Raw genomic sequence first — 21,535 nt, 5'->3', positions numbered from 1 at the left:
AAAGCAAAGCAAAGCAAAGCAAAGCAAAGCAAAGCAAAGCAAAGCAAAGCAAAGCAAAGCAAAGAAAAGGTGTACAGTTCATATTATGAAATCTCAACTTCATATCATCCACTATTACCTATAATAATCTAAAAGCAAACAAGCTTTAATTTTATGCTTAAAAAATATTAGGTAAAGTTTTAAGAAAGTAAGTATTAAGGAAAGTTTTCCTCCTCCAACAAGTATACATCTTTTATAGAAAGTTGAACAACTTAGAGCTATCATTAAACATGATCTCTATTTATGGTTCACATAGTAAAGAAAAACCTGCAACTTATTATACTAGACCAAAGTTTAATTTAACAGAGAATTTCCATCCAAAAGATACTAAGTAACATTAAATTTCTATAGGCCTAAAAAAAAACCTGGAAATAAAATTTATAAGAAAAAGAGAAATGAATTTTGAATAGGTCTAGGGGAAAAAAAATCTGTTTTACAACCATTGATATACTTGTTATAAAATACTTGTTATGAAATACTAACTAAAACAGTTAATTTTATTTTTCCAGAAATAAAATGGAATTTTTTCTTTGTTGTTGTTGGCGAGGGTTATTTGTTTTAGGAGTATACAACACCAAGAACCCTAAATAATTAGTATCACCAAGGCTAATCTTAGGTGAACGCAGTTATTCTTTGGGAAGGAAATCTGAGGATGAACTCACAGTATAATTTTGATAGTAAAGCATAATTTTAAGTTTTAAGATCAAAGAATAAAATGAATTTGAGAAGCATAAACATAAAGAAGGTAAAGATTCAAAATGAAAAAGTAGAAAAAGTCAATATAATTTTAGCTAATACTGTAATATCCCTTGGGTATTTTCAAATAGCTTTCTAATTTATGGGCCAGTTCCTAGAACCATCACAGAGTAGGATCTAGTCACACTGCTTAGGTTTCAAGCTTGGTTCCATGCTAGAAAAATTTCTTAGGTAAACTCTTTAGGCCTTAATCTCTCTACCTAGGTAACAGGGGAAAATTATAACCTCCTTAAAGGTATGAGAATTAAAAAAGAGTCCATATAAAATGTTCGAGTCCCTAATACAAAGTAAAAACTCACAAATATTACTTTTACTTAATCATAGATACTGACTTTGAAGGTGTTTAAACAATATCCTGAGCATATTTTGCTTGTGGAAAATATTCTGATGATTGTCTAATTGTGCAAATTTTCCTCCCACCAGTATTGGGAATTCAATAAATTTGACATTAAAAATTTTTAATAATTTAAAAATTCATTAAAATTCTGGGGCACCTGGGAGGCTCAGCTGGTTGAGCATTCGACCTTGGCTCAGGTCATGATCTCACGGTTTGTGGGTTTAAGCCCTGCATCAGGCTCTCTCTGCTGTCACCAGAGAACCTGCTTCAAATCCTCTGTCCCCTTCCCCAGTCACATGCTCTCAAAAATAAATAAAACATTAAAAAAAAATAAAAATTCATTATAATCCTTACAATTCCTAAGAGTAGTAGTAAAGAATACTGTACATAAAAGGTTTTGAAAGTGTTTTTTTTTTTTCTTACTTGAGAATCACATGATATATACTTAACAGAGGTTCTATGGGTTAAATTCTTTCCCTATGGGAAGTACCTAATTCCAGAATGAAACTAACTCTCTAATCCTAAATTTATTCCTGGTATGACTACAGACTACTGAAATAAAGGTTAAAAGTCCAGGTTTTTTTGTTTTTTTTTTTTCAACGTTTATTTATTTTTGGGACAGAGAGAGACAGAGCATGAACGGGGGAGGGGCAGAGAGAGAGGGAGACATAGAATCGGAAACAGGCTCCAGGCTCCGAGCCATCAGCCCAGAGCCCGATGCGGGGCTCGAACTCACGGACCGCGAGATCGTGACCTGGTTGAAGTCTGACGCTCAACCGACTGCGCCACCCAGGTGCCCCAAAAGTCCAGGTTTTTAAGAGGTGTATGTATACTGCCTAATTAAGCAACACTAAAAAAAAAAAAATTTTTAAGCTGAAGCTATTTTAACTCTATATCTCAATTAGGTGGTTTTCCTTAAGGGAGAACATCTAAACCCTTTATTCATGTATAACTGATCTTCTTAGAAAATGAAACAATTATTGCTTTGTAATAATGTAACTAAATTCATTATTTCCGTTAGCATATATGGAATGTCTAATGTTTGTAGAATCCCTTGGTAGTTAATCAAATAAGGCGTTTCTATTTTCCTGATTAAGTTTCTGCTTTTATAACACAGGAGTGATCACAGTTATGCTTTTTAGTTTTATTATTTTTTAAATATTTTTATTTATTTTTGAGAGAGCATGAGTGGGGCAGGGGCAGAGAGAAAGCAAGACACAGAATCTGAAGCAGGCTCTAGGTTCTGAGCTATCTGCACAGATCCTGACGTGGGGCTTGAATCCACAAACTGTGAGATCATGAACTGAGTCGAAGTTGGACACCTAACCAATTGAGCCACCCAGGTGCTCTGGTAATTGCAAATTTTTAAAAACACACTACAAACTGAATCCCCATGGATAAGAGTTTATAAGGTACAGAGTAAATTTGGGAAACATTTTCCTCAAAAAATTTTAAGTCAGATCTTTTTATAGTTTTTTTTAATGCTTATTTATTTTTGAAAGAAAGAGAGACAGCTTGCTCACATGCAAGCGGGGGAGGGGCAGAGAGACAGGGAGACCCAAAATCTGAAGCAGGCTCCAGGTTCTGAGCTGTCAGCACAAAGCCCCATGTGTGGCTCGAACTCACGAACCACGAGATCATGCCCTAGCTGAAGTCGGACACTTAACTGACTGAGTCACCCAGGTGGCTTAAGATCCCTTAAGTTAGATCTTAATGGTAAACAAAGCCTTTTGGTACACAATTCATTGTGGGTAGAGAAAAAAGAGGAACAATGCACTTGAAAACAAGCAAATTTAGAAGTGCTTGCAGAGGTTAGCAATCATTAGGTTAATTGATTTATCTCCGTTCTACTTACAGATTGTCATCTTTACCTTTCACCTATATAAGAGTGCTTACCTTCACTGCCCAAATAGACTGCTCCAAAGGATGAAAAAGTTTGAAACAAAAGCCGTCCTTTTTTGATGGACGCTCAATGATTTCACAGGCATTCAGAAGGACTGTTCCTACCCACTGACCATTTTTCTGGGTTTTATAAATCAGTAGCACCCCAGGTTTCAAAACACACCACAACTTGGTCCAACTCTTTAAAGTACCACGAATCTACAGAAAGATAAGTTCATTTAGGAAATAAAGCTGTTTTTATCTTTTTTGCTCCACAAGATACAAATTCAGTAATGGCAAATATCTAAAATTTCTACAACATATACACTTAAGATTCAATAGATTTTTTTTTTAAGCTACTAGATGTCAAGGACTGCACAGAAAGACAAAAAGCATGGCTCCTGCTTCTGAAGAACTTAAAGTCTACCTAGAGGCTAGGTCAACAGTTTCAAAGTAATGTGCCAAGTAGAATAGAATGCTTTTCCTAACCCTCCACGCCAGCTCAGGGGCCATTAAAATATACTTTTCCTAGTCCCAAGATTCTCTTCTTCTTACCGTCTATTGTAATTTTATTTGTGGGAGTATAAGATTATTCCATCTTTTAAGATTCTTTCCCCTTTTACCCCCTACATCGACAGTACTGAAGTCACTGCCAGCATGCACACCAGGCATTCCCTAAATATTCACTGAGTGGTAGGAAGAGGGAAGAACCTCCTTCGAGCCCCTAAAATTACCTTTTTTAAGTTACTTTGTTCTTAGTAATTACATAAAATATGCCATTTAAGTTCTTGGAAAAATTTTAAAACACAGTTACATGAATCTCTCTCTAGTCTCAAAATGTTCCTCATCCCAGGGTTTAAGGCTATGTCAATAGTAGGTCTATAACTGGTTTTTCCTATCAATGTCTATTTCTGTCATCTGTTAAAAATGTTTCTATGCAAATCACTGAATTCACAATACTGAAAAGAATGCTAATCTACTTAGAATAAAAACTAGGATTATCCTCACTTTTATTTACTATAAAACATCTGCTCTCTCAAAGCACTTACCTGAATTATGAAATAAATATAGGGCTGGCTCCCTAACCCCTGAAATAGGCATACCACAATAACTCTAAACAAGAAAAAGTTAGAAATGGGGAGTTTGGAGTCAGGAATGAAGAAGAGAGAAAATCTTTGAGAAAAGTACATGTTTATGTAAAAGAAACGCAGAGATAAGAGAAGCAAATGGAAGAGTTACCCTGAGATAACATTTTGTATTTGGGACATGTGACAGTATAACATGGATGGAAAATGATCAGAATGAAGGTTATGATTTAGAAAGTCAGCCAGGGGATGTGTTAGGGACACTTTTAGGGGGTTAGCTGCAGAAATCCTATGTCAGAAGAGGAAGCTTAGCTCTGAAAAACCCACATGAGATATACAGCATAAAGATTTCTAAGTAGAGTCAATATAAGTCAGAACGTGTCTTTAGTACAACACTGAAGAAGATCCCAGCACTACCTGAACTAACAAGGAAACTATCATTGGGCTCCCATTTTAGTAAGAGAACTTTGACAAAAGATCTCATAAGGATTATACGTTGGAGGCTGGACCAATGTTTTGGGAGAATAGAAAGCTTTCAGGGCTGGGGTGACTTTTAGATTAATGCCAGATACTAAAATTTCCTGGGAGACAGAGTCTCACTAGATCATTCTTACACTTTGCATTTAGTCTGAAAGATTCCTACCAAAGAAGAATGAGAAAGAAAGAGTGGGATGATAAAAAAGTAAATAAAGGTAAATGGAAATAACCCGAGGCCAAAAGAAGGTATGGAAACAGCAATATGCATGTTTTTCTGAAAATTAATCGTTTCCAAATAACAATTTTTATATTAACTTTGTTTCATATCTTCTCAATAATGCATGCCACACCTATATAAATACTAATAATTTAAACAGCAAAATTAGATTATATAAATGTCACACAAATCAAAAAGCCCTTTAAAAAGAACTGCTATCCATTTTCAATGTTATTGTCAAGACAGACAATATTAAGTTTCCTTCTCCCATTATGACTAGAACATAGAACCTCTGGGATACAATTAATAGTTTGCCAGTGAAAAACAATCATCCCAGGAGTTGTTTTTGTCTTGTAGGCTTTAGGTGCTCTTTGGGCTTTCCTATTCCTGTAGGTAAACATCCAGCAATTTGAATTCAAGCTTCAACACAAACTGACCTTCAACCAATCAGCCATAACAATAACAGAAGGATCTGTGATTGTACTGAGTAACTCCTTTGTGGCTCTTTTCTTTTCTTCTCGGTAATTTTTCTTTTGCACCTATTTTGCAGAAATAATAGAAAAATTAAAAATTCACTAGAAATGGGCAATTTCTTTCCAATTTTTTTAGGTCTATAGAATGTAGAGCATACAATTCTAAACCTCTTTTAGAATTCTAGCTTCTTAGGATAAAAGAACTTTTAAAGAGCTGGTAGGAATTTTTAGAGTTTAGAATCTTGTTTTTCTGATCACTAGCTCTGTATGTTTTTGAAGAATTTTACTTTTAGCCACACAATACTACATGAATCCAATCTCATGGTAAGAATTTCAAACAACACAAATAAAAAACTAAAGCTGTCTTTATTATACCCTATCCTATTCCAATCCTCAGAACTGACCACTGTTAACACTTCCAGAAAACACTATCCTTTCAGGCTTTTTCTATGTATACAACCTAAAAAATATACAGCTTTTGTGGTTCTACGTTTTAAACACATTTTTTAAAAAGGTTCTTCTATTCAATATTTTTTGGAGCACTTCCATGCCTATCTCAGTAAGAGCTAATATTTACTGGGCATATTCTGTGCACCAATTACTGTACTAATAAGCACTTTACATGTACTACCTCATTTAATCTTTGAAATAACCTCGGAAGTAGGCCAATTATTATCTTTATTTTACAGATGAGAAAACTGAGGCACAGAGAGTAACTTGCCCAGGATCACACAGCTAGTAAGTCATGCAGGCACAACTCAGAGGCAGACTGGCTCTAAAAGACATGGTCTTAACCACCATGCTATACTGCTTCTATAATTTTTCTTAGTAAGTTCTCTCACTGATGGAAATCCACTCTGTTACCAGTTTTTCATTTTACAAACAATGCTATGATTATTTGCAACTGGCAATTTTGTTCCTTCTTTGTACTATGATATAAGAAATAATTAAGAAACCACAAAGTGGTATTTATTCAATCAAAATATTAAAGTTTTACTTTCAAAAGTCACCTGTGAGATAGTCTAGGAAGGCAGGAGTGGATTAACAGTCTCATTATTGCTCTGTTGTTATTACACAGACGAGAGAAGAGTAGTGGAAAACTCCCAGTGATGAACTTCTCTTAGCTATAAAACCTTCCTAGTTGCACTAAATAGTAAAGAAGTTTTAATAATTATACAACCAAAATACTTCAGACTTTGGTCCTTATTAATATTCATATCTGAATTAACAGATTTAATATGGGATTGCAAATACAAATGCATATAGGATCAGATGTAAGAAAAAAAAGGGGGGTAAAATAGACCATGCAGGGACTTAGAGTGGACTGGAAAGCATGTTATTTCTTAAGGTCAAGGATCTGTGGTCATTCTGGAAAACAGTCCAAAGGGAGTATTTCTTAGACAGGGGCTGGAAATCTGAACTTGTAACTGTTACTGCAAATCTTTAAACCATTGTGTGGGTGAAACAAAATATCTATCTGTGGGCCAAATTCAGCCCATGACTTTTAGTAAACTTGAATGTCAAAAAGCATCACAGCTTCCCATGTGTTCTACAACACAGTGATATGCCTAACTCAGGTACAATTGTGCAGATACACCAGTCCTCAGCCTCTGGACGGCAAGGTGAGGCCTGAAGCGGCACTGGATGGTCATCAAGTAGCCTTTTCAGTTGACTCCAGTGTGCCACACAAATAGTAACAGTTTTTATGTGTGCCTGTCTAACATTATTTTTCTTTCTTTAGGAGATACATCTTTTTCTGTTATCCTACTTTCAAAAGCACATGCAAAGCATAATGTTATTTATGAAATAGCTGTGGAAACTAACCTTGAGAGATTCTTTTTTTGTGAGCTTGCTTGAAGCTGAACTATCCTTCTCCGAGCCATTATAAAGTTTAGATTCAGACTGAAATCACAGGGAAATGAACAAAAAAGAAATAATAATTAAAACCTTCACTTATTCTATACATACAGCATATAAAAATTAATGTTAGGGGCGCCTGGGTGGCTCAGTCGGTTAAGCATCCGACTTCAGCTCAGGTCACGATCTCGCGGTCCGCGAGTGCGAGCCCCGCGTGGGGCTCTGGGCTGATGGCTTCCGTGTCTCCCTCTCTCTCTGCCCCTCCCCCGTTCATGCTGTGTCTCTCTCTGTCTCAAAAATAAATAAACGTTAAAAAAAAATTAAAAAAAAATTAATGTTAAAGCTATGTTTGTGACATTCTTCCCATTTATCACTGTGATACAGCCTATACAGATTATATACATTATACACAAATTATATACAGCATATACAGCCAAATACAAATTTTCAAATGTCAATTTTCCCTATAAAGCATTTGTGTTTAAAAACTAATCCATGTTAAACCCACAAAAGTACTAAAATAAACACTAATCAGGGGCGCCTGGCTGGCTCAGTCAGAAAAGGATGCAACTCTTGATCTTGGGATCTTGAGTCTGAGCCCCACATTGGGTGTGGAGATTACTAAAAAAACAGACTTAAAAATAACCTAGTCAATAAATTAAACCACAATATAAGATTAAATAAGATCATTTGTAAATTTTTGCATTCTATTTTCTAGGCAATTTCTAGGAAACATACGCAATTATTTATTCTTAAAACAAAAGTATCCAAAGGAATGTTAATTTTTTAACACTTAAAATATTCCAAATCAAAAAACCAAACCACGTGTATTTTAGCAAGTTACCGCACGTACTGCCCTATTGCTACTTCTCCAATGGAAAGAAATATATAGATCTTCAGAAATTAGTATTAAAACACTATCTCATTTGTAGTGTTTAAAAACCAATATTCCTAACATCTATTTCTTCCTACCTATCCAGTGCCTCTTGAGTATTATGGTCTTAAACTTGTTTCCAGACTTTGTTTATATTTGTTTTCATTTGATCTTCACAAGAACCTTGAAAAATAGATTTAACAAATGGTTTTATCTCCATTTTACAAATCATGATCTTCTAAACTAACAATAAATAATAAATATACAGGGATATCTAGGTCTCTTAATCCAACACTCTTTTAAGGAAACTACATCTTTAACCAGAATAAAAGAGCATAAACATGAAAACTGCTTCTGTAAATCTTGGAACAATACAATTAAACATGTTTAGTGCTTTGTGTTCTATGATTTTCATTTTTATCTATTGTTTTATCTATTGTTAGACACAGGTACTTAAAGTTCTAAGCGTGACTCCTAGTGCCAAGAAAGTATGGGGGGCTTGATCCAAATGGTGGTTTTCAAATGCTGAATTGCCAATGTGCATATCACTAGGTGTGCTCACGGATAAAAAAAAAAACAAAAAAAAACAAAAAAAACAAAAAACTTTGTGTATAAACTCCCTCACTCAATTTTAAAAACCATGAAGGCAGGGACCATATTTTTTCACCAATGATACCCAGGTAACACCTGGGGAAAAGAAAGGGCTCACCAAATACCTGATGAATTAATAAAATGAAAATTAAACTAGCATTTGCAACTCACTTCTTTTACCTCTCCTGAAAATGCCTCTGCTACTAGGTATAAAATATGGGTTATTACAGTGGTGGTAATAATAACTGGCTGAACTAGACAGAAGAGAACTACAAACTACTGGAGGTGGGGGTTAACCCAATTAAATTTTTGTTGAAGTCACTCCTTTCAGGACTAGACTTGAAACACCATACAATTTACTCTGAGAATGGCACAGATTATGATATCAAAACAATTTTACAAAATTCCTCAAGCCAAACAGGTCTCTGTCTTCTTCTTGCCGCTGAGAACCCAAGGATGGCAAAGGTACTGTCAGAAGAACAGGATGATTTCTATTTTCCCCAGATTAATAGGAAAATGTGTATTATAATGTACTTCTTAGATACTGGTAAATGAAGAATAAATGCTAATGAAAATTAATGGCTACTTGTTCTTTACCAAAAACTATTCTAAATACTTCATCCTCACAGCAACCCTATGAGATAGTAGTAGTATCTCCCCTTTGCTAATAAGGAAACCAAGAGTAACCAACTAAAAATAACTTCCCAAGTCATAGAGGCAGTAAGTAGATGAGCTGGGATTTGTTCCCTGGTCTACCTAATTCCCAGTCTCAGGCTCTTGGCCACCTTTTTAATGATTTCTCACCTTTTAAAACTATTCACACAGACTCTCAGCCAGACTCAAATTTAAGATTTATATTCACGAACAACAGGAATTAAGGATTCCTTTGATAATTAAATGAGGTAGTGTATATGATGTGTATAGCGTAGTTGTATGTACTGTGTTTCAGGTTTGTGACTATCTCCTAGATTGCAAATGCTGTCAAAAATTTGACCTTTAAATGAACATTATATGAGAATACTTTCAACTTGCTTTGAAAACTAAAAAATACTACATATATAAGGGATGATGATGATGATGATGGTGATGATGATGATAAGAAGTTACTATGACTATATCAGATATTCTGATTTGGAAAGTCCTTTTAAATGTCCAAGTAAATATATTTTTTATAGCAAGTGATAGATGATTCAGAGTATCTATAGATGGGCAGATGTACGGCTGAGGGGAAAATCAAGTCAATAAATAGATCTTGGCTCAAAAACCCACTATCCTTGTTAACAGGATTCCTTTTATCCCACTAGACACAGTACCCTTGCTGGTTACTCCTGTTGAGATGGACAACATTTCTTTTAGGGGCGCCTGGGTGGCTCTGTCAGTTAAGCACCTGACTTCAGGTCAGATTATGATCTCAGGGTTCTTTAGTTGAAGTCCCACCTCTGGCTTCACACTGACAATGCAGAGCCTGCTTGGGATTCTTTCTCTTTTCCTTCCTCTCTCTCTCTGCCCCTCCCCACTCCCCCTCTCTCAAAATAAATAAGCTAAAAACAAATTTTTAAAGTAAAAATTCTTTTAAAAATGCTAACAGGGTGGCACCTGGGTGGCTCAGTTGGTTAAGCATCCAACTTTGGCTCAGGTCATGACCTCATGGTTCATGAGTTCAAGCCCCACATCGGGCTCTGTGCTGACAGCTCAGAGTCTTGAGCCTGTTTCAGATTCTGTGTCTCCCTCTCTCTCTGCCCCTCCCTCACTCGCGTTCGGTCTCTCTCTCAAAAGTAAATAAACATTAAAATAAAAATGCTAACAGGAAGATGGGATGACTTCACTAACTGACTTTTCCAATTCACACTCATTTACAGAATGCATGAGAAATAGAAACCGTATTTTTTTAAATGGGGGGGGTGTAAAAAATGTGGGGGTAAAAAAGGGTGTATTCCAAAAAAAGGGTATATTCCATTGTGCTCACTGGTCTTAATCATGTATTTTAAGAAATAACTTAATCCCAAATCTTATGATCAAAATGGCAGTATTATTACTTTTTGTATCAAGTTCAGAAAAGTATACAGTTAAAATTATGATGGGCTCAGTTACACATACTGATTTTTAAAAATTTTTTTAATGTTTATTTATTTTTGAAAGAGAGAGAGAGAGACAAAGTGAAAGTGGGGGAGGGGCAGAGAGGGAGACCCAGAATCCAAAGCAGGCTCCAGGCTCTGAGCTGTTAGCATAACTCATAAATTTAAAAAAAAAATTTTTTTTAATGTTTATTTTTGAGAGAGAGAGACAAAGTCAGTTATGCTCCATGTGAATGTAGTTTAATGACAAATGTATAAATTTTAAGATTGTTGTGAAAAACAAGAGACTAGGTTATGTGTTAAAATATTTAAGGACAAACTAGCAATTATGAATCTCTTCAGCTAACAGAATTAACAAGTATTAAACCTAAAGATGGAATCAATAGGTTCCAGCTTGGAAAATAACAGGATGAGTATAATCTTACTTACACTAGTTATCACATTAAGAATCCCCAGTCATTCACTGTAATTCTTTTTTTGTTTTTTTTTCTTTTCAAGTAAGCTCTATGTCCAAAGTGAGGCTTGAACTCACAACCACAAGCAAGAGTTGCACACTCTACCTACTGAGCCAGCCAGGTGCCCCTCACTGTAATTCTTATTCAAAGAAAGAAAATGAATTCTCAAATACCTACTATTAGTCAGGTACTCTGCCAGGCACTTGCGGTATCACAGTCTGGGGTGTGGATCTTATTTGCCTTGCACAGGCAAGAAAACTAAAGCCACTTTGACTCTTGAGAGTTACTTAATTTCTCTAAGTTTCAGTCTGTTCACTTATAAAATGGGGCCGATAATACCCGTATCCTCAAGTATCGTTATGAGAGTTAAGAGGACACACAGTAAGCTCTTAATACAAAATAGCTATTAATATCACTGTAATTAGTATCTATATAGGTAACATATGTAAGATTCAAACTCACACTTTTTATTCTAAAACAGTTCTGTCCAACAGAACTTTCTGAATGACAGAAATGCCATATGTGGCTACTGAGCACTTGAGATGTGGCTAGTGTAACTGAGGAACTAAATTTCTAATTTCAGTCAATTTTAGTTAATTCAAATTTAAAGAGTCATATATGATCAGTGCTGTTGTTCTCAAAGTGCATTTCTAAAGCCTGTGCTTTTTTCATTAATGCACCCTGCTCCAGTAAAGTATGTAAACTTTCTTTTCAGGCTCCCTGCTCTCTCTGCCACCCACCTCCCAATTTAGAGACTTCATATGGGTGACTGTGATATGTAAGTATTTAAGTATTTAGGCTTCTGAATAGGAATACTGCTCTACTACATATTCACCAATTCTGGCATTAACTGCCTGAAAATAGGTCTTTACAGTTCTATAAATTTCATTGTATTTCTAGCACTGAAGACCCAAGATAAATTATTTCCTCTTTAATTTTCTTTAATAACACATCTCATATAAAATGATCAAGGAATTTCTCATTCATATGTTTTATATATATATGAATTACTATTAAACTTTCATCCCGAGTACTTTTACACATATGATATTTATGTAATGAATACTTGAAAAGTGTGGATAAAATTTATGTAAAATTATATATACATATCATGGACTCCTCCCAATCATTCCCATGAATGGAAACAAAAATGTAGGGTTTTTTTCATCTTCTGTTTGTCACACATATGCCCACTTCAATTTTGCTAAGAAAGAGGTGTTTAATCATGGAACAGTTTCTCTCCCACAGAGGTATGCCACAACTGCTACATAAGAACAGCCGCAGACCAGTAGCTGTGGAAGAAAAATAAGGGGTTTTAAAACCAAAATCCAGTGCTGAGAATAGCAGAGAATTTACTAGTTTAAGAAATAGGTTTTCTTACAGTCACTGAAGTTTGATTCCACAAACAAAAGCTGCTTCTGCTATTAAACCTGACCAGAAATAATAGTCAGAAGTCAAATTCCTTAACAAATTATAGCAAATCTAGTGAATTAAGAAAGGAAAACCAATGTGTTACACAATGTTTCTCAAATTTGAATTTTACCCTTTAAAGAACAAATTCTCAACAGTAAGAATATGCACAAGTATCTCAGTTTGAGAATCATTAATTTAGGAAACTTTATCTTATTCTATCTAAGAAGAGATCTTTCAACTGCAGGCTACTACAGGAGATCTTCAGCCTTTGGTAAAATGTATGTATTTTGATAGTCATTCAGATAAACTCAAAACACTTAAGAATTAAAACAAAACAAAACCACACACAAATCCTGAGAATTTATCTGAATGGAACCCTCAGACTTCGGTCTGTTACTATAATAGACATACCAGAAACAACAGAACTCTGGAGAGAACACACTGGTTACCAACAGACTGTATTCCCAAGTAATCAACAGCAGCCATATCAACCCCAGTGGATCATGGTTTAGATAAACCAACATAAAAACATGTCATAAAAATTGGATAGGATTTTAGTGTTAGTTCCTCATCTTAAATATTAGAAAAATGCCATAATAATGTATTTGGGGACAGCATATGCTTACCTTGCTCTTTGACATAGAAAGTGAAGATTCATCTTTATTTTGAGAAATGTCTTCCTTTCCTCTGTCAAAACCTTTAAAACACATTGTCATCATTTCAGTATTACTACATAGCATGTAGGCATTAGAAAGTAGAGGCATATAAGTCATCCAATTTCAAATATACATTATATTTTATGAACACTGGTATAAAAAGCCTAGACCAAACATAGCGTTAAACTATTACAGTTTAAAAGATTTCTAAGGGATCATACGTAGCTTAATAACTCTTTAAAATAAATTAAGGCTTCCAAAGGCGATGAAGTCTTTTCCTGAATCCATCAACATCAAGCTCAAGACCTCTTTTCTGTGATCTCAGAACACTTTGTATAAATTCAGGCCTTGTGGAGCTTTTATTCTAGTGAGCGGTTTTCTAATGAAGAATCCTAACTGACAGAAACAACTCAACATACTTTTCACACCTCTTGCCAAATTGGAAACAACTCCAGAACTGGTTTTGAGAGACTAGGGAAATAAATCTAGGTTGAGGGACAGACTTAAAAAAATCTAACAATGTGCTTACTGTGAGAATTACATGAGGATCCATTAGAAAACACTTAGCATTAAAAAAAAAAAAAAAAAAAAAAAAGAAAAAGAAAACACTTAGCATAGCATTTTCCACATAGTACACATTCAGTTAATATTGACTCTTAAGATGATCATTGGCACTAATGCTGCACAAATTGTAAAAAGATAAATCTAAAATACACCAATGCACTGGGATGAACATGCACAGATCCCTGCACTCATGTAACACATTAATGTAACACTGTGTCAAGGCAATTAACAAATTAATGTTATTATAATACAATGAGAGAAATGTTAATACTGAAATTTTTGTGTCAAGTAAAAGGAGTACTCATTTTAATAATGTTCTTTCTACTTTTGAGGGAAAGTATTATTAACTCTTCCCTATAATTATTTGTTCTAAATCCAATAAAAGCCTGTATTAAATAAATATATATATATAATTGTTCATAAAGCAGCACTTAAAAAATCATCAGTAGCACCACTGCCTGAAGCATTTAGAAATCCGTTCTAACATACCAGTGATACCATTTATTCTGCATTTAGTTTATATTAGCTAAAAACAAATCCATTCCAATTTCCTAATCCAGAGATTTGGTTGAATTATTTTCTGTAATACGAAGAAGGAATCTCCCCCTGTCCTCCCAACTATGGTAAGGAGAAGGATCACTCAAACCCAATACTAGGGGGAAAAGAACTTTCATAAATGCAACATGAAATTTTAAATAACCAAAATTTTAGACTTGAGTATAAAGCAAACTGAAGTTATATATTTACTCAGAATAATAACATTTTGTTAATATGTAATCTTTAATACTAACAAACTCACATAAGTTACTTCAAAGATTTTCTACATATATGTACAAAAGAACAAAATTTTCTAAAAGTATATATTATAAATATAAAAAAAAATGACGTCATTTATTCTCACAAGAAGAGACTTTCAACTTCAATTTCTCTACTGACTTGGGTTTCAGCTGAATCTAGCCCAATCCATTTATTAGATTAACACCCATTTTGAAGTAGAAACCATTCTACTTTCACACATTATTTTAAAAGCGTAATAGTAAATTAAAACAAAAGTAAAAGTTATAAATCTGAATAGACTTTGACATGCAAATAAGTCTCACAGAAAGTTTCTAATGTTAAAAAAGGACAATCATAAACCTTTGTTGTATATTACCTGCCAAACCCAGTAAATGAATATACCACTTTAAAAGATTCTCTATACCTCAAACTTGCCAATCATTATTTTAAAAGCTGGCCCTGATGACTCCCAAGTTACTTAAAATTATAGCGGGATAAAGCAAGATGCCAAGTCTGGTCAAATACTTGGGAGTTTCAACTAAGGATAAATACAAGTAGATAATCAGCATAATGTACAAGTAGATAATCAGCATAATGTGCAAGGAACATACAAAAATGTTCAAAAGCCTTAAAAAGGAAATATTGCCAGACTGTACACTAAGTTTTCAAGGGTAATTCCAAAATAAGCAAAGCACAAAGTGTCACTCTAGACACTTTAGTCTGTATAAAGCTGGTTTCCTAAAGACGTGTAAAATAAAAGCATATTTATTAGAAGCAAAAAGGGGTCTGCCAAAATACTTCTTAGGCTTTTATTTTCCACCATGTGTGGTGATTCAAAATACTTTAAAATTACTCCTTAATTTTTAATATTTATTTATTTTTGAGAGACAGAGTGCGAACGGGGAGGAACAGAGAGAGTGGGAGACAGAATCTTAAACAGGCTCCAGGCTCCGAGCTATCAGCACAGAGCCCAACGCGGGGCTCGAACTCACAAACTGTGAGACCATGACCTGAGCCAAAGTCGGCCGCTTAACCAACTGAGCCACCCAGGCGCCCACTCCTTTAATTTTTTAGAGTGATATTTATAGACAAAATCCTAAAGCCTATGACACGTTATTATTGACCATAATTATTAATAATGCAGAACAGGGGCGCCTGGGTTGCTCAGTTGGTTAACTGTCTCACTCTTGATTTTGGCTCAGGTCATAATCTCCTGGTTTGTGAGATCCAGCCCAGTGTCTGGCTCTTCACTGACAGCACGGAGCCTGCTTGGGATTATTTCTCTCCCTCTGCCCCTCCCCTGTTCCTGTGCACCCACTCCTCAAAATCAATAAATAAACTTAAAAAAAAAAAAAAAGCAGAACGGTTTCAGATCATGACTTTTTACCAAGTTTGTGTATCAGTGACTTTAGCAGTAAATGATCTTCCTGCTATTCTCCCTACTGCCTCAATGATAACAGAGACCTATATCCCCATCAAAATGCTAAAACTAAAAAGGCTAACACTTTCCAAGTACAGATGAGAATGTGGAGCCTCTGGAAGTCTACTTGCCATTGATGAGAGTATAAAGGGGCATAACTACTTTGGAAAACTATTTGAAAGTATGTACTTAATCTGAATATATGGGTATTCTACACAAACCAATTCTAATCCTAGATATACCTGAAAGAAATGGTTGTATATATATCAAAAGAAAGTACAAAAATATTCAAAGCAGCTTTATTCATAATAGCCAATATCTGAAACCAACTCAAATGGTTATTAATAGAATATATTGCAGTATATTTACACGATGGAATGCTGCACAGCAATGAAAAAGAGCCAATTATTATTACATAAAACAGACATAAATATTGAGTGAAAGAAGCCATGTCTTCTCTTTAAAAAAAAAAAAGCACACATTGTATGATTCCATTTATATAAAGTTCAGGAAATGGCAAATCTAATCTATAGTGTTAAAGGTTGTTACAGTGGTTTATCTTTGTTGTAGGAGGAACTGATTTGAGGGGCATGAGGGAGTCTTCTGCGGATTTGGGAACTGGTTACATGTGTCTATGTGTAACTTAAAATTCAAAAAGCTGTGCATTTAACTATATGTAAGTTATGCCTCAATTAAAAAAAAAAAATCGGGGCACCTGGATGGCCCAGTCAGTTGAGTGTCCCAACTCTTGTTTTCAGCTCTGGTCATGATCTCACAGTATGTGAGATCGAGCCCTATGTTGGGTTCTGTTGGGCTCTGCACTGACTGTGGAAGGAGCCTGCTTGGGATTCTTGCTCTCCTCTTTCTCTGCTGCTCCCCCACCAGCATTCTCTCTCTCTCTCTCTCTCAAAATAAATATATTTTTTTTAATGGAGAAAAATAAAAATGAAAATAAAAACTCACCCAGCCTTCTCTATTCTATTAGTTTATTAGACTTCCACTTTGACATCCTTCCTCACTTAGTCTATATCCCTTTAACCAATTTTTACCTGCCTAATTCTGATACATTCATCAATAATGATAAGTAACAGAGTACTAATGAAAACAATAAAGCAACCAATATTCATTTGTAAGAACATTTGTGATTATGACACTTATGCTAGTGCTTTAGTTTCTAATCTTTAAAACACCACAAAAAATTCCAAATGTTGGGGTGCCTGGGTGGCTCCATCAGTGAAGTGTCCAACTTCAGCTCAGGTCATGATCTCACAGCTCGTGAGTTCAAGCCTCACCCTGGGGTCTGTGCTTTGGATTCTTTGTCTCCCTCTCTCTGCCATTCTCCTGCTCATGCTCTCTCTTTCTCTCAAAGATAAACATTACACAAAAAAATTATTAAAAAATCCCAAATATTAACTATTTTATAGAATTGAGGAAATCAAGGCTCCCAGAAATTAAGTAATTTGATTAATGTCACTAAGTGAAAGTGTCAGAGCGGATAGAAACTTAGGTCTAACTTTAAAATTCATGCTGTTTTTATGGGGCACCTAGGTGATTCAGTCAGTTAAGTTTCAGACTCTTGATTTCCACTCAAGTCATGATCTCACAGTCATAAGATAGAGCTCTACATCAGGCTCTGCACTGGGTGTGGAAACTGCTGAAAGTCTCTTTCTCCCTCTTCCTCTGCTCCTCCCCTGCACGCACATGCCTCTCCCTCTCTCTCAAATTAAAAAAATAAAATTAGGGGCGCCTGGGTGGCGCAGTCGGTTAAGCGTCCGACTTCAGCCAGGTCACGATCTCCCGGTCCGTGAGTTCGAGCCCCGCGTTGGGCTCTGGGCTGATGGCTCAGAGCCTGGAGCCTGCTTCTGATTCTGTGTCTCCCTCTCTCTCTGCCCCTCCCCCGTTCATGCTCTGTCTCTCTCTGTCCCAAAAATAAATAAACGTTGAAAAAAAAATTAAAAAAAAAAAAAAAAATAAAATAAAATAAAATAAAAAAAAATAGTAAAATAAAATTCATGCTGTTTTTAGAATGCCAGGGTACCTCTGAAGACCTAAGGCCACCTCTTCTGACAGGCCTTGCTTTGACTGTGTAGGCATAGTTAGCAGTCCTCTTCTCTGAGACATAGAGCATTTCATACATTTGTACTACCATATTTATCACAATCTGCTTCAATTATTTTTCATGTTCATATTCCATACTTGACTGTGAATTCCTGAAAAGAAAGGTCTAATCCTTATTTACCCTTTCAAACACAGAAATTTGATAAATTGATCCAAAAAATAACAACAGTGTACTCTGTTACTTGCAATTATTTTATTAAATATGTGAAAGACAGCTTCAGAAAAATGCATAAAACATAAATGTGTAATTTAATGTATATAGTGAATATCTGCATAACTACCACCCAAATAAAAAAAACAGAATTGTCAAAATCCTGTAAGATCCTCCCCACCTCCCAGTGCCATTCTTGATCACAATCCACTCTTCTCTTTTTTTTATTTTTATTTTTTATTTTTTTAATTTTTTTTTTCAACGTTTATTTATTTTTGGGACAGAGAGAGACAGAGCAGGAACGGGGGAGGGGTAGAGAGAGAGGGAGACCCAGAATCGGAAACAGGCTCCAGGCTCTGAGCCGTCAGCCCAGAGCCCAAGGCGGGGATCGAACTCACGGACCGCGAGATCGTGACCTGGCTGAAGTCGGACGCTTAACCGACTGCGCCACCCAGGCGCCCCTCAATCCACTCTTCTCAAAAGTAACTACCTTGACTTTTGCAAACATTCTTTACCAGCATGTCAAGCAGGTATTTCATTCATTTGCATTGATGATTAGAATCCTATTGCATGACTATATCACCATTTATCCATTGATTGTAGATAAACATTTGGGTTGTTCCCAGTTTGTCTCTTTTATGAACAATGGTGCCACAAATATACTCTGAAATGTATCCTAGTCAACATATGTGTGTGTGTGTACACACACACTGTATATATATGTATATGTATATATGTATGTATATATATACACACACAAATATATCCGTGAGTTTCCCTAAGTTTAAACCTAGAAGCAGAATTTTTGGGTTATAGTATATGTGTGTCTTCAATTTTAAGGATAACAAAATTGTTTATTTTTCTACTAATAGTGTGTAAGAGTTCTCCTTTCTCCTTATTCATGTCCACATCAATATTGACAAACATTATTTTTGCTAATCTGTTGGGTGTGTATTATCAATGTGTACATATATGTGTGTATATATATGTGTGTGTATGTATCCGTAAGGTTCTAGTTTGCAGGTCCCTGACTATTAACAATGTTGAGCATTTTCTCACATTAGTCATTTTAACTTTCTCTTTGTGAAGGACCTCTTTAGATCGTTTGTGCATTAAAAAACAAACAAAACACAACTTATTGCCTATCTTTTTCTTATTGATTTATATAGCAATTCTGATGTATTTCAGATACTGCCCTTTACCAACTGTGTTTTATAAATAACTTCCTATTCTATGGCTTGTCTTTTTATTCCATGTATTTATTTTTTTTTTTTTTATAAACAGCTCTTAATTTTAATGTAGTCAAATTTAGTCATCTCATCCTTTAATGGTTAGTGCTTTCTGGTCTTAAAGTCTTCCCTAAATCTGTGGTCATAAAGATATTTCCAAGTAGTGTAGTAATACACAGAGTTTACTTCCTCCTACTAATCCAATGGAATATTCTTTTTTTATTTAATTTTTCTAAATGCTTATTTATTTTTGAGAGATGGAGTGTGAGCAGGGTAGGGGCAGAGAGAGAGGGAGACACAAAATCCGAAACAGGCTCCAGGCTCTGAACTGGCAGCACAGAGCCTGATGTGGGGCTCAAACCCACAAACCGTGAGATCATGACCTGGGCCGCTTAACTGACTGAGCCACCCAGGTGTCCCTGGAATATTATTCTTAAACAAATGAACACGTTGTCCTTAACTTCTACGTTGTTAACAAAATACAAGTGTTATCATCATTGATAAAGTATAATTTTTTACATACTTCCATAATAATTCCATATAATTCCAACATATTTGTTAAGGTACAAGTGACAAAAAAGTAATTTTTTTCCCAAGGAAACTAAAATGAAAAGAAGGTTATGCTCAAAATAGTAAGACAAAATTATCTTTCAATGTCACTAGTGGAGAACCTCTCCTCTAATGATGTCAGATAGACATTATTATGCATCTAATTATAATTATAAATGCATCTAAATTTATTTTTCAGTACAATGAAATGTCCCAGAAGAAATATATGTTTTGGGGGAGAGAGGGAAGATGGCGGCGTAGGAGGACGCTGGGCTCACCGCGCGTCCTGCTGATCACTTAGATTCCACCTACACCTGCCTAAATAACCCAGAAAACCACCAGAGGATTAGCAGAACGGAGTCGCCGGAGCCAAGCGCAGACGAGAGGCCCACGGAAGAGGGTAGGAAGGGCAGCGAGGCAGTGCGCGCTCCACGGACTGGCGGGAGGGAGCCGGGGCGGAGGGGCGGCTCGCCGGCCAAGCAGAGCCCCCGAGTCTGGCTTGCAAAAAGCGGAGGGGCCTGATGGACTGTGTTCCGACAGCAAGCGCGACTTAGCGTCTGGGAGGTCATAAGTTAACAGCTCTGCTCAGAAAGCGGGAAGGCTGGAGGACAAAGGGAAGGAGAGCTGCTGAGCCCCTGGACGACAGAGCTCAGTTTGGTGGGGAACAAAGGCGCTCGCCAGCGCCATCTCCCCCGCCCATCCCCCAGCCAAAATCCCAAAGAGAACCAGTTCCTGCCAGGGAACTTGCTCGCTCCGCCCAAACACCCAACTCTGCTCTTCTGCGGAGCCAAACCTCCAGCAGTGGATCTGACTCCCTCCTGCTGCCACAGGGCCCCTCCTGAAGTGGATCACCTAAGGAGAAGCAAGCTAAGCCTGCCCCTCCTGCCCCTGTGCACCTTGCCTACCCACCCCAGCTAAGACGCCAGATCCCCAGCATCACAAGCCTGGCAGTGTGCAAGTAACCCAGACGGGCCACCCCACCCCACAGTGAATCCCGCCCCTAGGAGAGGGGAAGAGAAGGCACGCACCAGTCTGACTGTGGCCCCAGCGGTGGGCTGGGGGCAGACATCAGGTCTGACTGCGGCTCCACCCACCAACTCCAGTTATACACCACAGCACAGGGGAAGTGCCCTGCAGGTCCTCACCACGCCAGGGACTATCCAAAATGACCAAGCGGAAGAATTCCCCTCAGAAGAAGCTCCAGGAAATAACAACAGCTAATGAGCTGATCAAAAAGGATTTAAATAATATAACAGAAAGTGAATTTAGAATAATAGTCATAAAATGAATCGCTGGGCTTGAAAACAGTATAGCTGACAGCAGAGAATCTCTTGCTACAGAGATCAAGGGACTAAGGAACAGTCACAAGGAGCTGAAAAACGCTTTAAACGAAATGCATAACAAAATGGAAACCACCACGGCTCAGATTGAAGAGGCAGAGGAGAGAATAGGTGAACTAGAAGATAAAGTTATGGAAAAAGAGGAAGCTGAGAAAAAGAGAGATAAAAAAATCCAGGAGTATGAGGGGAAAATTAGAGAAC

General features: G+C 36.4%; 1 protein-coding gene, 1 long non-coding RNA gene and 1 other non-coding gene across 3 annotated transcripts in view; 1 reads left to right on the top strand and 2 right to left on the bottom strand.

Annotated features, from left to right (window-relative positions):
- The window catches only part of OSBPL8 (oxysterol binding protein like 8), a 166,572-nt gene that overhangs the window by 40,302 nt on the left and 104,735 nt on the right, over positions 1-21,535 (bottom strand). Inside the window, exons 6-9 of the mRNA XM_040490424.1 lie at positions 13,157-13,227; positions 7,090-7,167; positions 5,230-5,331; positions 3,029-3,232 (exon numbers count right to left, since the gene is read on the bottom strand). Of these exons, the coding sequence (XP_040346358.1) occupies positions 3,029-3,232; positions 5,230-5,331; positions 7,090-7,167; positions 13,157-13,227 (455 nt within the window). The remainder of the gene's footprint in view (positions 1-3,028; positions 3,233-5,229; positions 5,332-7,089; positions 7,168-13,156; positions 13,228-21,535) is intronic.
- LOC121040716 (uncharacterized) lies at positions 1,596-1,997 on the top strand. Its single transcript, XR_005795416.1, has 2 exons — positions 1,596-1,708; positions 1,943-1,997. It is a non-coding gene; the product is annotated as an uncharacterized LOC121040716 (long non-coding RNA).
- Positions 12,287-12,417, bottom strand: LOC121041129 (small nucleolar RNA SNORA41). The gene has a single exon (XR_005795576.1). It is a non-coding gene; the product is annotated as a small nucleolar RNA SNORA41 (small nucleolar RNA).

The sequence above is a fragment of the Herpailurus yagouaroundi genome, unplaced genomic scaffold, assembly GCF_014898765.1.
Source record: "Herpailurus yagouaroundi ecotype Mexico unplaced genomic scaffold, PumYag 182, whole genome shotgun sequence".
In the NCBI taxonomy this organism is placed as follows: Eukaryota; Metazoa; Chordata; class Mammalia; order Carnivora; family Felidae; genus Herpailurus; species Herpailurus yagouaroundi.
This window is presented reverse-complemented; position numbering and strand designations above follow the sequence as displayed.